This window comes from Setaria italica, chromosome III (assembly GCF_000263155.2).
Source record: "Setaria italica strain Yugu1 chromosome III, Setaria_italica_v2.0, whole genome shotgun sequence".
NCBI lineage: Eukaryota > Viridiplantae > Streptophyta > Magnoliopsida > Poales > Poaceae > Setaria > Setaria italica.
Window position 1 is genome coordinate 3637899 of NC_028452.1, and position 16119 is coordinate 3654017.

A 16119-nucleotide genomic window follows, 5' to 3' on the forward strand; every position below is an offset into this window, starting at 1 on the left:
AAAGAAGCATCATGCCACCGTGAATCCTCACTTGACAAGTCGCATGAGCTGCTGGCAGCCCGCGGCGCCCGCGTCGTGTCGCTCCTTCGGCAGCGCACGATGCCGCCGGCCTTCCCCGCGCTGCTCTACCAGCCTGAGATGTCGCCCAACCCGTGGGCCACCTCGGCTGGCAATACGCGCCATGCCGCTCCCGCTGGCTTCCTCCGCTAGCCTGGTCGCACGCACGCGCCGCTGCCCGCTTGGCCGGCCTGCTCCGCTGAGCTTGCTACTGCTGCAAGTGCGGCCGCCGCGTCACCGCATCGCTGGCGTGTGTGATCTCCGCCGCTGCTCCTCTGCGTGACAGTTGCCGCGCGTCGCCGGGCCCGCCATTAGATCCGTGCAGAAGCCACGCTCGCAAGTCGCAACCGCGCTCACCGGAATTGAGACACAGCTGCAGAGAAGAAATGAAGAGAAAAGAGAGGCTGCACCCTCCCGGCCTCCCCGGCCCCCTCAACGTCATGCTCGAGCTCACCGGGGGCGCCCGAGGGCGATGCCTCGAGCCACCTCCTCTTAGCAGTGACCGCATGCAAAGCTCTGAGATCTGAGAAAAAACAATGCTGGAAAGAGAAAGAAACGATTAGATAGAGACGAGAGAGACGAGGCTCTCTGCGAGCAGCTGTCTGAAAGAGGTAAGCTCTAGCATGTAGGTCCCACCAGTTTGCCCGCAGGTCGTTTGCCACGGAAGCGTTTTTGAGCTCAAAGCGAACATCGTTATGAACTATGGTCTATGTTGAATCCAAATTGGACTGTGTAAAAAAAAAAGTCCCAATTGGATACTTTCAAAATATTTCAAAGGAAAAGGAAAAAAATAGCAGTGCGCATTATACATCCTCATTGATTTGGATAAAAACATAAAAAACCGATATTAACCGTTGCGTTATGACCTATGTGATAAAAAAATATCATCTTATGTTAATTGCATAACCCCTGATAAAAAATTTACAGTAATTTCATTTCATTTTCTTTTATCCACATAAAGTATATACCTACTAATATCTGTGGTAAATCTTTCTTATGATAGATTAAAAAGCAAATTATGGATGGCGCAGCGAAGCGCGCCTATCCGGCTAGTTATTTTTACTCCTCGCTTGGGCAGTGGCTGCGAAAGTGATCACAGCCAGCTTATCCGTGTGTGCATCGACGCATCGTCATACTCATAGGTACAGCCCCCCCGTATGTCGTCGTGTCGTGTGGGAGTTGCAGCCAAGCTAACCAACCAGAGATCTCCACGCGCCGTTTTGCCGCCGTTTCCTTCGCGAGAGGAAGTCACCGATCTCCACGCGCCCTCTCACGTGACCGCCGAGATCTCCTCCGGCCCCACCGCACAGAAATTTGAGGACGGGTTAACAATAACCTAAATTTCAAAATCTCTCTCTCCTCCTGCCATTTTGGACCTCAGAAACCGACCCGTCTCCCTCTGCTTCGCACCTGCTCCTCCCGTGACGCGACAGGCGACAACGACGACGAGGTAAGCGCGCGATTCCCCTGTAACTTTCCCCATTCGCAATTCCTGCGAGCTTCCGATTCGCGCTGCCTCGCGCTCGATCCGTTCCTCCATGTTTGTCTGGGTTGGATTGATTTCGGGGCCCGCGGCCGCGGGGGAGGTGTTTGGTTTTGGTTTGGAAATCGATCGCCGTCGGGAATTGGGTCGGGCGAGCGAACTCAGCGGAGGAGGAGGATGCTGTTTCGCTTGCTGTTTTCGTGGTGGGAGCGGATTCGGTTTTGCTGGGTAGAGGTGCGAAATGGGGGCGCAATGAGGAGGCCGTGGCAGGATCCCGGCATTCAGAAATTGGTGTTTCGCGAGTATGCTTAGGAGTTTGCGAAATGTTTCTCTTAGCTTTGCAGGTGTGGATCGGGGAATTACTGCAGCCTTACAGGTTTTCCCGTTGCTTGCTGTATAGTATGGTCAAACTCCAAGCTCATAGAATTTGGATTACTGGGGTGGTTGCGATTTATGACCTCAGGTAGGGTCATTATGTGCCAGAGAAACAGCGTGGAACGGAAATGGCAGGCAATATGGAAGGATTAATAGGCAATATGCTTAATTGGTGAAATCCTAAGACGTGCAGTGGAGATCGAAGCCTGAGGATGTTTAGAGTAGATCTGTCCTTTGCCATATAGTGAAGCCCAACTGATCAGGCTCTTTCAGCAATCTGTGTTTTCCCCTTCTCTGTAGCAGCATGTATTTATCACCCCACGTGGCAAGTGGTGACTATATGCCTATATGTTTAAATAACAAGTATCTCGAATGACAGATAATAAATCAATTCCCCAAACAAATGCGCAACCTCCACGATTCAAGATGACCTCTCTAAACAAGGTTCAAAATCTGAATTCCTTGTGTGCGTTATTTCAGTATAGTTATTTACAAAGGCTCATTGGAGGTGAAGTTCTAGTATAATCATATCCATCCAGCTATCTGTACAATGAGCGATTACCTTGGAAACAATATTAGTTATTGAATTTTACTGCTTGTTCATACTCCACAAAACCGCCCCAGTAAATATATTCAACTAATTCTTATTGAGTTCATAAAAAGGAATTCTCCAAGAATCCTTTTGTTCTTGGTTTATTTTTTTAGTGACCAACAAGATTAAGATTCTGCTCGTATTTGAAAAATGAAAATTGAAGCTCTCACCCTTTTCACACTTATGTGGTTCATGTTGAATGTGATAGATTTACACAGCAAAGCCAAAGAACTTTTTATGTATTTCTGAGCAGCCCACCCATTTGATATATATGCTCCCACAGAAATTTATCTGATGGAACTTTAACGCTACAATTTCAAGCACAAAGACAGAAAATGGGTTTTTCAATTTAGTGTTAGTGTGTTACGCAGCTTGCAGTTTGAATGTGGCATGGTGGGAATGAGAGTTGAGAGAATTGTTGATACTTCTATTAGGGTTTGTTATTAACTTTGCTTTGCTGGTGTAGATATTTTCGTCATTTGGACTCCAGGTTTTAAAGAAGTAAAGCATGTTTATGCTTTCAACCTTCTTTCAGAGTATATTAACCATCTTGGAATAAAGAAGGCAACTTCTTGGTAAGCATTAACTCCTACCTTTCGTCACCAACATTCCGCTAAAGTATAACTGATTATTTCTCCAGTTTTTTATTTGAATTTTTATGATTAGAACTGTGGCTTCTGGCATGAGCCTTATTTTTGCCATGTGTTATCAGTATTGCTTGCAGTATGCCATGGCACTAAGTGCATTACAACAAATGTATTTTATCCATTGCACGCTAAGCACCTTCCTGCAAGATTTATTATGCAGAAGCTAAATCTGAGCCTTCAAGTTGACAACTATAAAGTGCATGAAAGTGGCTTAAACAGAATATATGTTTTCCTTTTTATTTTATAGGTTTGGCATTCAAAATTAAAACTTTAAGTGCCATTTTTAAATATCTGACACCCAAACAGTTGTATGTGTACTCAGAAGTTCCAAATTATAACCAGATAGTCCTGTCTTAACAAATCCTTATAGCTAGAAATAGAAGATTAGTATTATCTTGAAGTTGAAGAGCGATACTTGAGTTATATAACTAAAGTTATAGTGAAAATTTTCAGTTCAACTTATATAAAAGAGCTACAATTCACTATTTTGTTCTATGAGCAGTTATCCATTTGTAATGAAGGATAGATGTCATACAATGTATCAATATGGTCCTACTATTTATGTTGAAAAATAAAATCTAGGTTATGATGTAAGTGGAGTCGAACACGCAGGAGAACTATGTTAGTGGAGTCAAACGCGCAGGAGAACTATGTTAGTGGAGTCAGAAATGTTAATGGTAGCTATTAACTGTGTGACACTCTAAAAACAAAATTCTAGAACCTTTGTTGCATAAAAGAAATGGTTGCTGGGAATTTCTAACTAGGAATGTTGTTGTCAGGAAGAACTGGGTGTGGAGTAGGACTCAAGAAATGCCTTGGGGAGATTTTAGGCTATGGACTAGGGAGTATCCCAGCACATGGGATTTAATGAAACTACACTATGGTTTTGCTGCATATAGTACTCTCTGATGAATACACATGTTTTATGGGAATATGAATTATTAACTTAAAATTCTTTTGAAGTTGACAGAAAAGTTCTGCACATAACATCTGCAGTAGGCAAGAGGTGGTGACGTGGTAGGTATTTTATATTACTTGACTTATTAATAATCTTGGGCTACAAGAGGGAAAAAACAACAGAAAATGGTGTACTTTGGACTTTTATCCTAGTCTATGTCTTCTTTCCTTTTCCTACCCATCACTCCATCAGTAGTAATTAGATGCAGTATTTGAATACACAACCAATCAGATTTTTTTTTCTTTACCTACCATTTGTTCTAATTAGTAAGATGGTGTATTTGAGTGCACAATTAGTCAGACAAAGTGCTTACATGCAGGGGTGGACCTACGTTAATGTGAGTGAGGGCACAGGCCCTCATTCAAATTTTGACTCTAAGACAATTAGCAAACTTTCACCATATACAAACCTTCAAATTTGAGTTGTTCTTAAGGTGTGCCCCACTCAAAATGCTGCCTAGGTCCGCCCCTGCTTACATGAACTCAGAAAATTGTTTTTGTTCATAGTTTCCATGGTTACCGCCGTTTGGTCAAGCACTCACAGTTGTCCATTAGCATTAAAAATGTTACAAATGATCTGAATTTTGGCGCTCTTTACTAGTATACTGCCACTTGGGTGGAGCTTATGCTTCATCGCTCTTGCCCTTCTGACCAATTCAAATGTTGTCTTCAATCGCTATCAAATTCTTAGGAGTTGGCTGCTGAGAGCATGTTGGTTCAGTCACTTTCTTCACCTGTCCGGTCAGTTAATAGGCAGATCGCAACAAATCAAATTTACAGAAAGCATACTCCACTTGGGGTATGTTAATTTGATAACCGGTTTTTCTGGAGAGTTAAACAACACTAAACCCAGCCTTGCTTCTACGGATTGTTGGGGAGATATAGTGGCCAAAGTTTTGGGATGAAAAGTGAACTGAGACTGCACTGCAATCCAAGCTGGACCCATTATCTTATCCACTTACGTGCACTAGAGCACCTTATGCCCACATGAGATGTTCTTCCTTAGGGGAGAAGATTTGTTCCCAGAAGCTTGCTTACCCTTGGGGGGCATGTGGTGGAGACAAGATATTGTGCTGCATGGCTGGACCTGGCGCCTTAGGTTTTGTTTACACTGTGAAGTTTTTCATTGAGGTCATGGGTTTGAATTCCTAAAAATCAGGAAACAACAGGCGTAGCTAGTAGTTTTCTGGCATGGATTGAATCCCATACATCCTACTGGTTGATGGTTTTGTGGCTGATTCTAGTGTTGGCAGAAGTTAGTTTTGGATTTGGATTTTGAGTGGATCTAATGGTCCTTGGAAGACCAGATCTACCTAATCTTCAGATTGGACTTGCTTGTCCAAGACATGCATTTGCATGATACACGTTGCTTCTGTGTGGTACCAAACCTGTCTCCGAAAGACAAAGCTTCAAAGCTATTCCGAGTAGTTTTGAGCTGGACTTCATCATATGGCCCTTTCATGTTTTGTTCGCATCCTGCATATACATTGCTTCACTCTATGGTTCTTCCTTTTCATAAAGCGAGCTTGATTGCGTGGTTGTTAGCAAAAGAGTTAAGTTCCAAATAACTTTTGAAACCACTAAACAGAAAGTTATTCTTTTTAGATTACAAAAATTTATTATCTTTTACATGAACACTCCATTGGAGCATAGCATTACTGTAGGGGAATGTGTTCTTCATGGGCATGAGATAGATAAACATTGTTTGTCACAACTTTTTCCCTTGAAGATTTGCAAATTTTCAATTACCTGAAAAATGAGTAACCTGTTAAATCAGTCTGCTAATCACTCAATCTACTCGAATTCATGGTTGGGGATTATTTCGAAGGGAGGAGTGATACTCCCATTCACTTATGGTTCGCTAAACTCTGCTGTTTGGATTGGGCCTCAATAGGTTTGTTAGACCTGCTTGCATGAATTCTCGTGGCATATCTGAAAGTCATTCTTTTAACGAATGGCACGAAATTGTGCCATTTTATTGCATTTAGAGGAAGATATCTGCATGCCGTGTTAGTGTCACCATCAGTAGGGCTCATTGTTGGGTGGAACGTGACTATCAGCCCCTGCCTGAAGCCTATCTCTGTCTGTACATACATGATGCACAATAGATTCAAATCACGACTCCGATTACTATAAATCATTCCTCAGCCCCTACGTGAGACCTTTCTGTACGGCTATTCAGGTTGCACATATACGGCCGTACGCATAAGATATTAAGACCATCGATTGAAGCGTTCGGACCGTGTTGTTGCGTGGATGCCGTGTCAGCGCACACGGCTTTTGTTGCCTTGGCTGCGATCTGCGAACGGCTCACTCAACCCACCGCCGACTTGGGCAGAGAGGCGCGCACCGCGCATGGGCTGCTGTTGCTGGGCTGCTTCTCATGGCGGTTCCCGTGGCCCCATGTGTGATGCGCACATGCACCGACTGCTTGACGCGGGAACAAAGGAAACCGGGATACGCTATGCACCGTATCGGCCACCTTTCCACCGTGTTTGATGAGGGCCCATCCCCCTTGATCACGTGGCAAGCACGGGGCAATCCTCCCTTTTTCAGTGAGCAGTTGGGTTGAGCACCTTGCTTGGTCGGGTCACTAATCACTACTAGATCCAACGAAGAGAAGATCAGTAACAGAGCAGTGACTTGCACTGTCTAGTAAATTGCATTTGGGGAATGTTAGCCCAGCTCATCATTCCCTTCTACTATTAGATCCATAATAACAATTGAAACTTCATCATGAACTTGAACTGTGTAACTTCCATCATCAACCAGGGGGGTTCATTCGGCTCTGAGAATTTTAGCCTAATTGTGCCATTCCTTGTTCCCCCAACTTATCAGTCTTTTTTCTTTGGAGGAATGCAGTGATTCGAGTTCACAAATTTGGTAGTGTTAACTAATCCTCAATTATTCCTTGCAGACTTGCGGCGTAAGCCTGCTTTCCAGGCTGCCAGCGAGGCCGGATCCCGCGGCCTGTTTCACAACCTCCTCCATGGCTCCAGCTGGTGATCATCGCGCTGCCCCGAACCCCACAAAATAAGTTTGTTTGCTTGCGTTCCATTCCATCACCCAACCACCTCCCTGCTGCCTGCTCTTTATATATCCCGGCACCGGCGCCAGCTACCCATGTCACACGACGCGGCTGCGCGCCACCCCATCGCCACCCCTCGAGAAGCAGAGGAAGGAGAAGAAGGCCACCACCCCGGCCGGGACAGTGTCGACTCGCCCAGCAGCGAGTGCCGGTTCTGCGAGATGACGCGGCAGCACCACCCGCAGTGCGCGCGCCGGCTGCCGAAGCGGATCATCCTGGTCCGGCACGGCGAGAGCCAGGGGAACCTCGACATGTCAGCGTACACCACCACCCCCGACTACCGCATCCCGCTCACGGCGCTGGGCGCCGAGCAGGCGCGCGCCGCGGGCCGGGGCATCCGGGACGTGGTGGCGAGCGGCGGCGGCAACTGGAAGGTCTACTTCTACGTGTCCCCCTACGCGCGCACCCGCGCCACGCTGCGGGAGATCGGACGCGCCTTCCCGCGGGACCGCGTCATCGGCGCCCGTGAGGAGTGCCGCGTCCGGGAGCAGGACTTCGGCAACTTCCAGGTCGAGGAGCGGATGCGCGCCGTCAAGGAGACACGCCAGCGCTTCGGCCGCTTCTTCTTCCGCTTCCCCGAGGGCGAGTCCGCCGCCGACGTCTTCGACCGCGTCGCAAGTACGATCCGATCGCATCTCTCCTCCCTTCTCCGATCTGAGCCCTGTGAACTGATCGCGAATCAATGCGCAGGCTTCTTGGAGTCGCTGTGGCGGGACATCGACATGGGGAGGCTGGATCAGGACCCGAGCTGCGAGACCAACCTGGTAATCGTGTCGCACGGCCTCACCTCGCGGGTGTTCCTCATGAAGTGGTTCAAGTGGACGGTGGCCCAGTTCGAGCGCCTCAACAACTTCGACAACTGCGAGTTCAGGGTCATGCAGCTGGGGCCCGGCGGGGAGTACTCCCTCCTCGTCCACCACACCAAGGAGGAGCTCGAGCAGTGGGGCATGTCGCCGGAGATGATCGCCGACCAGCAGTGGCGCGCCTCCGCCAACCGCCGCAGCTGGGCCGAGGAATGCTCCTCCTTCATCGACTCCTTCTTCGAGGACCCCAAGGACTCTGAGAGCTCGTCGGAGGATGAGGAAGAGGAGAAGGAGAATGGCAAGATCAAGCACCTGGAGTAATCAGACTCTGCTCTGTCTCTGGTTCACTGAAATTCTTTCAATTCGATTATGCTTTCTAGAATTTTCTATGGAGTGGTGGCCTAGCGAGCCATTCCTGATTGCTCTCCTTTTCTTTCCCCGATTTGTAATCTGTTAATAGTAGCTAGAGATTGGAACATGAGTGGGGAGAAATTCAGGGGAAACAAGTCTAAAGATTTGAGAAAGACATATCTAGAGGTCTTATCTCTAACTTTTCCTAATGTTCCTAGTGGGAAAACTGACAAACTCACACACAATGGTACAATGGTTGGCTGTGTTCAACTAAAGTTGGCTCCTTTTATTGCAAGTTTCTTTAGTTAATCAAGGTCCTTTCATGCCGGGCACATTATCAGTTTCCACAAGTTCCTTTCTGAAAAGAAAGCATGTAGGGATACTATACATCTCTCATCTCTGCATCTTGTTTGGTAGCATCCACATTTGAATTATTGGTTATTACTGTCAATGGACAGTACTGGTATAGACACTTGCTACCATGTTTATTATTTTTTTCCACATGCTTGTCAGCAACAGACACTTGTCCAGATGCAAAAGCAGAGATTCTTTCCTCACAGCTGGCATGGGGGCGACACGTTCGTCCACGATGTTTTCTAGTCTAGTGACCAGACATTGGATTGAACTAGGTTTCTCAACAATCTCGTGCAGTGTGCTACAGGGTGGCGGTGCTAGGTTCCAAGATTTGCTCCTGTCCTGTTTTTGCTCTCGATGAGTGGCTTCTTGTGTCCTGTGTTTGCTCTTCCTTGTGGTCTTTTCCTGTGCGTCTTTCGCCATCTCTCGTTGGTCCAACGAATTTGCGGTTTGTGTAGTACTAGGTATGGCCTATATCGTTAAATCGCAATAACAAAGTGTTTACACGGTTGTGTGCTCTTGTGACGTGCCACTAGAGTATTATGAACAACCTTCTTTTTTTTTTGCCTCAAGAATCAAGATAAGATATAATACGGTTGATGAGAGAAAGTCAACTACTAAAACTTAGCAACCAAGAGGGAAGAAAAACAATGAGACCAAATCCTGATAAATCCATGACGGACTCACATCTAGTAGTAACTTGAACTCGATCGACACCGGCCGTTGCGAGAAGATTCAGGTGGCACGAGCGTGGAGGACCAGCAACCGTTTTGACAGCAACCTTGGTCACGCGCCCGGCATGATCCCCGAATGCCGGAGCCGGTGCGTAGAATACTCGATCGAGCCACGAACCCTGACATCCCTGTGGTTCTGGGCTTGTGGCTGCTGTGCACATGACGATTCGGTTCGGTGCCGGTGATTGACTATTCCGTTGGGTATTGCGTGCGCGTAGCGGCGTAGGATGGCTTGCTCGAGGAGGACATCGTGCTGTGCGAATCTAGCCAGCGCCCGTGTGAGTGTGACCTGACTTCCGAGGGATTTGAAGCCTCGTAATCCGCGTCCGCCGCACCGGGCGTCTGACGCAGACGGCCGGCGGCGGAAGCAACACCAGACGGGACGTGCTACTTGTAGCAAAACCAAACCACCGGCACCGGCTCGGCAGCAGATTTGGAGGGGAACGCGCACGGTGGGCCTTTTTGGGCCTCGTTGCTGGAAGGCCGCCAGCTGGTGAGTGACCGGACCGGGGGCCTTTTCGCGCTCAATCCAAACAAACCCTTGTTCAACTTACTAGTTACTAGGAAAATGTGTTCAACTTATACTAGTACAATGTAACTTGTTTCGTTCTGTTCCTAGTGTTCAACTTACTAGTGTAACTCCATGAAATTGAGCAATAGCACGAAAAGCAGTTTCCAACTTGGCAACCCACGGGCCTCTCCAGTTTCCCCCCACCCCCTAACGCGAACCCATTTAGCACGCACAACAGTTCTCGAGCAAAAGCAACAGGGCACACCCTTCCCTTTTCACCCTTTACACGACCCATCGGCAGATCGAATGATCGAAACGGCAGCCCAAATCCCCCGAAAAGCCGGCGGCGGCCAATCCATCGTCTCCACTGCAGAAACTGGCCTGCCACTCCACCAACCCGGCCGGTATGCCTGCACCAACTCGAAACAAACCAACGCAACCCGTATTCGGTATCATTCCTCCCTCCTCCATCTCCAATCCAATCCCCTCCGACCATGTAATGCAGCGCATGCCGGCGTTGCCATTTGCCACGGCACGCGCGTGATCCATCTCCCACTCCACCTCCACTCCCGCTAGCTGCACGCGACATCGCATTTTCGCATGCTCCCCGGCTTGCCATACTGCTCGATCGCCGCCTATAGTGCTCGTGCCACATTGCGTCCCCAGATCCTCCACCAGTAAGTCCACCATGCAGCAATGCAATGCCAATGCATCGCCATCATCACGGTTAAACCCCCACAAAGCCCAAGGAAATATCGGAAAATAGGATTATCATAGTATACGAGGATGGATCAATGGAGGGACTTATCACAAACCCTAGTGCCTGCCCCCTCTCCAGGCAAAAACCCATGGTCACCTCCCCTGCTGCCCCCAATCCCAGCATCCTCATGGCAAAAGCAAGCCATGGATCCGGTCCAGACGACTAACGAGAACGTCCATGCATTATGCTAGCTGTGATTGATCATGTCGAGTGAAGCCGGAGTACGCGTGAACGTTTGGTACGTCACCGTCGTCGCGCCCGGGAAGGCCTCGGCCGCCCGGCTCCGGCAGGCGAGGCCCATGGGCTCCACGGCGTCCGCGACCGCCGACCATATCGACGCGGTGTTAATGGCTTCCGTACCGGCGCCATCGTAGCAGACTGAGACAGAGACAGTGGCCGGGCGGAACACGGCGATGGCCTTGCCGACGGACGCGAGCGCGCATCCGGCCTCAGCGCCGCCGCACTCGTAGCTGGCGTAGCTGTGCCCGTCCTCGGGGGTCACGTGCACGGTGGCGTAGCGCGCGCCGTCCAGCGCGTTCATCGAGTACCCGCACGGCGCGAACGCGTACCCGAAGGCGAGCGAGCGCGGGTTCACGTCGCCGAGCCCCGACGCCGCCGTCATCGCGTCGCCGATGGCGTGGCTGGTCCGGCGGCCGTCGCCGGGGGTAGTCGTCAGGTAGAACTGCCTGGCTAGCGTGCGGTCCAGCTCCGTCATGCACACCTCCACGGTGAAATGCGTCGCGCCGTCGACGTGCTGGTCGTCGTCGGAGGTCGACGCCGCGTACACGTGCCACTTGTGCTGCTGCTGACTGTGCCTCTGCGACGGCGGCATCACGCTGGAGCGGCGGAAGCGGAGGGCGCTCAGGACGGCGCCGTCGAGGAACCGGATCTCGTCGGCGAAGTCGGCGTGCGGGAACGGCTGCGCCTCGGGGAAGAGGTACGAGCCGCGCGAGTACCGGCACGACCGGAGCGCGAGCCCGAGCTCGCCGGCGGCGGCGCGGAGCAGGATCGGCACGGCGCGCAGCAGCCGGGTGGTGCCGCACGTCTTGAGGATGGCGCGGGACGGGTACACGAACAGGCTCGACTCCGACAGCACGTACGCGTCGAACGCCGCGTTCCCCGCAGCCGACACCACGGCGCACTGCACGGTATCCAGCGCCTCCCGGAGCGCGCCCACCGGCAGCAGCCGGAGCCCGTGCTGCGCCCGCGCGCCGTCGCCACAGCTCGGCAGTGAGAACACGAGCTCGAGACGCTTCTCGAAACCCTCGAACCCGGAAGAAGCCATTGATCGGTAGCTGAACACGTGGCGAACACACACTGCACACTGTTGCGGAAGCAAATGGAGTGTGGTGGTGCACTGTTGCATGCAAGCAATGGTGAGAGGGAGATCGAAAGAGGTGAAACGAGGGGCTTTTATAGTGGAGGTGAAATGGTTCTTTTTTATATCATGCGCATGAGGCAACCAATGGTAATGATTGCGAGCATTATGTGGGAGGGAGCAGGGGCGGGCCCAGGATTTTGACAATGGTTATTCAAAATTGAAATGGCTCAGGTTGTTTCTTCTTTTGCAATAAAGACATCAAATCAGTAGTAGCACTACTACCCTTCTTCATCTTCATGCTTTAGACCTAAAAATTAAAATCACTTAAGTTTCAGAAACATTCTACTCACCACATCGCTCTCAAATTGCCACAAATTAACAAGTATTCAAAATTGCAATTACAAATTCCCTAATCAATAACAATTTGCTCACCTAAGTTAGTCATTTGTTGACTAGCTCTTGCTGTGGGGCTGCCGCTGTGCTTGTGCGCAGAACAAGGAGGGAATAGTGGTGGAGCGGGGAGCGAGCAGGAAGTTGGGAAGGAGATTAGAGCCGGGGAGCCCGCCGCTGGCCACTATTTGCCCTGCGCTCGGCCTATGCGCCACCTCTGCATCCTGCCGGCCTGTGCGCACAAGGCCTGACGAACCGCTCAGCACTCTGCCTGCTCCCAAGTCCCAAACTTTTTGCGCCTCCACTGTTGCTGCGCGGCCAGGGGCCGGTCATCTAGGGTTCGGGACTTCGGGGATGAGCGTTTGAACGGGAGCCGAGAACGAGAGGGAGTCGAAACTCGGCAGTCTGCTGCAGGTGCAATGTGGAAGGACGACTCCTCCGATCCAAGTTTGAGCTGTCTCTGAGCCTTCGGGATGGAGGGGGAAGTGGGCTAGATCGTTTTTTTGGCTGACGGAGGTAGGGACAGATTGGAAGCCCTGTTTAGTGATGCCATTTTCTATTTTTTGAATATATACAAGTGTTATACACTACATATACAAAATTTTTTGCTAAAAATAATGGGTATTCAGGCCCTGTTTGGAAACCTTGTGCTAAACTTTAGCACAGTGCTAAAGTTTAGCACCCTCAAATGGAGAGCTAAAGTTTAGCACCTTGAGCTGTTTGGATAGTATGCTAAACTTTAGCACATTTGGTGGCAAATGACAATAGTACCCCTCATTTATGGCTGGCGCACTACCCCTCTTCCTCCTCCTCTTCGAGCTCCCCTCCTTCAACCCACCTCGCGCATCTCCTCTCCCACTCCCTCTACCGCCGCTCCCGCACAGCCAAGCGCCGCCGATGCCGCCGGCCCCGGCGCACCCGCACGGCCAGGCGCCGCTGATGCCATTAGCCTCGGCGCCCCCGCACGATCCCCGCCTCCCGTCCCCGTCCCGACCCCCGCTGCGGTAGCCCCTGTCGACGCGGCAGCCCTGCTCCACCCCGGCATCCTCGCTCACGATTAGCTACGGCCCCTGCTCTGCCCAGGCCACCTCGCCCCGCGGTGGAGGCATCTGCTCCTTCCCCATGGTGGCGAGGCCCACAACGCGGCGGCGCTGACGGAGCTGTTCGTGGAGGGAGGCACGAACGTCTGGACCGGTGGCGGAGGGAGGCGCGGCGGCTTGGGAAGGAGATGAAGCCGCGGCTAGAGGGGAAGGCACGGCGGTAGGGTCCAGATCCGGCGACCGCCGTCCTCTCTGCCTCCTCGACCGACCCGACCGCGCCGCTTGGGGAGGTCCAGATCCGCCGCGCGCGCCGGCGGGAGGAGCGACTGCGAAGGCGTGGCCGGCGGAGGCAGCGGCACCAACAGAGGCAGCAGGGCCGATGGAGGTGGCGTGGCAGGCGGAGGACAGCGGGGGACACGCGGTGCGGGAGGGAGAAGAGGCTGGCGGCTGCCCGTGAGGTGGTGGCGGCGGGCCGGGCGGAGGAGGTGGGGCCGGCGGAGGCGGCGTGGCACGCCGGCGGAGGAGGCGGGGGCGAGCGGCGGAGGCACGGCCGGCGGAGGCAGCGGGGCAGGCGGAAGAGGCAGGTGGCGGGGAGGAGAGAGAGGGGGGGAGGGCACCAGGGGAAAAAATAGGTTTGGGACCACTTTTAGCACCCATTAGCACTTTTTAGCACCCCTTAGGTATGCTAAAAAAAAATGGGGGTGCTAAACTTTAGCACACCCTTTTTAGCACTCCTGTTTGGGAGTCAAGTGCTAAAATGTGCTTAAAAAGTGGGGTGCTAAAGTTTAGCACTCCTTTCCAAACACCCCCTCAGTTGAATACCCTTGAATACAAGTAGGCCTGTGCCCCTGGGAGGAAGGAAGAGAAGATTCATGAGAATTGGTGGCAGAGGAAGTGGCTCCCTGTGGTGGTGCATTGCAAGCTGCACGCCCTTTATGTTTAGTGGATACGAGGAATGAGGGACGACAGAGAGCAATCTCTGGGGAGCAATTGCGCAGATGAGTACGATACTAGAGACTAGACACATGTTCTATCAAGAAAGTCACTAGTGGCACAAAATAGGGGTTTTATAATAATTGAAGCCGAGAAATATATATTTTCCAAGAGTTTTCTTTCTGTGTTCTACAAAGAACAAGATTTTATTTTCTATGAAAAATTGGGAGTGGACATAATAACAATTACATACTTAGAACTTTGGATGCGTTAGAGTTCAGGTGAGTACGATACTAGAGACTAGACACATGTTCTATCAAGAAAGTCACTAGTGGTGCAAAATAGGGGTTTTGGCCTTTTGGGTTCCATGAGGTTAAGAAAGTCATTGGATTATATATATTCCCCATCTTCTTCTTCAACTAGAAGTGGATTGTCTTGAATATGATACATGGTAGTTACTGGACGTGATATTTAATTGGGGTGGGTGATCGACATGTTTAATTAACTATTTCTTTGTAGATTCTGATAATGAGATTGGATTCTTAATAAATCAGAATTAACTTACAAGTAATAATCTATTTTTTTGCAAAATAGCAATAATAACATAGTTAATTGAAAATGCGGTTTGTATTTATATTATGATTTTTGCTAAATGTCTATCAACAGATTTTCTACAAAAAATCTATCGAATTTTGGTCCGTTAGATGCATGCTTTGAGATATGTGCTCATTATATCTTAGGGCCTGTTTGGCTCCAACATGTTAAAGTTTAACACCCGTCACATCGGATGTTTGGATGCTAATTAGAAGTATTAAATATAGAATATTACAAAACTAATTGCACAGTTGGAGTGTAATTCGTGAGACGAATCTATTAAGCCTAATTAGTCCATGATTTGACAATGTGGTGCTACAGTAACCATTTGCTAATGGTGGATTAATTAGACTTAATAGATTCGTCTCGCGAATTAGCACAGGGTTCTGCAATTAATTTTATAATTAGCTCATGTTTAGTTCTTCTAATTAGCATCCGAACATTCGATGTGACACTGTTAAAGTTTAGCACCTCGTATCCAAACAGCCCCTTAGTTTTCTCGACGTTGCAGGTTCATACTGCTAACAGTTGCAAAACGTCCAGCCCGAAACCTGTTAGCCTGGCGATTTTTTTGAAAACCGCACCCTCTCCCCACTAAATCTGCTCGTTTCCCCTTGCCCTTGCCACCTCAGAATCTCAGGAGCCACCACACTCTTTTTCTTCCCCTCCTCACCATGCGTTAGTAATCGACGATGGAGGGGAGGAGGACTAGTAGAGAGACCGACGGCGCGCGCACCTGCAGTCGCGCCTCTAACCCCCGCGGCACCCGCCTCCAACCCAGTTGTTGTGTGAGTCCTAGATTTTGCTATGGCTTGGAGTTTTCTATATCAAAGCTGTCACTATCAAATTCAGTTAGTTTGAGTGTTGCATGCAGTAGTTTAGGTTGTGTATTTGTAAGCTCTAAATATCAACAAGAATGTGATTATTCTTGTTATCACCTATTTTTCCTGTTCCCTATGTTATTTTCCTTTGTAATTTGTAATTTGTAATTTATCTTTTGCCTTTGTAATACGTTGTCTGGTTTTATTTCACTCGTTAACTTTATTTGGCTTTATAAATGTCTTTTGACATTTCTCCCAGCGACAGGTTGAAAATGTTGATCTGGTTGTGATAAGCGGGTTTTGGGTAC

At 49.7% G+C, this 16119-nt stretch overlaps 2 protein-coding genes across 7 annotated transcripts; one reads left to right on the forward strand and one right to left on the reverse strand.

Annotated features, from left to right (window-relative positions):
* The first annotated feature begins 1412 nt into the window (after positions 1–1412).
* LOC101777668 (phosphoglycerate mutase-like protein AT74H) lies at positions 1413–8703 on the forward strand. Of its 6 annotated transcripts, XM_012844901.2 has the most exons (6): positions 1413–1507; positions 2974–3082; positions 3934–4037; positions 4118–4171; positions 7029–7817; positions 7890–8703. In XM_012844901.2, the coding sequence occupies exons 5-6, from the start codon at positions 7235–7237 to the stop codon at positions 8321–8323; spliced, it is 1017 nt and encodes a 338-aa protein (XP_012700355.1). In that variant the 5' UTR covers positions 1413–1507; positions 2974–3082; positions 3934–4037; positions 4118–4171; positions 7029–7234; the 3' UTR covers positions 8324–8703. The 6 variants fall into 6 exon arrangements, with proteins under 6 accessions (XP_012700355.1, XP_004960448.1, XP_004960444.1 ...); XM_004960391.3 differs by having other exon boundaries at positions 3934–4171; XM_004960387.3 differs by having other exon boundaries at positions 3938–4171.
* A 2196-nt stretch (positions 8704–10899) lies between these two features.
* LOC101780386 (S-adenosylmethionine decarboxylase proenzyme 4) lies at positions 10900–11997 on the reverse strand. Its single transcript, XM_004963384.1, has one exon. It carries the CDS (start codon positions 11995–11997, stop codon positions 10900–10902), a length of 1098 nt encoding a protein of 365 aa, XP_004963441.1.
* Positions 11998–16119: the final 4122 nt, after the last annotated feature.

Coding starts and splice junctions, on each gene's coding strand:
- LOC101777668 (XM_004960391.3), top strand. CDS start 7,235: ATGTCACACGACGCGGCTGCGCGCCACCCCATCGCCACCCCTCGAGAA. Junction 7,818..7,889: donor CGTCTTCGACCGCGTCGCAA/GTACGATCCGAT, acceptor ATCAATGCGCAG/GCTTCTTGGAGTCGCTGTGG.
- LOC101780386 (XM_004963384.1), bottom strand. CDS start 11,997: ATGGCTTCTTCCGGGTTCGAGGGTTTCGAGAAGCGTCTCGAGCTCGTG.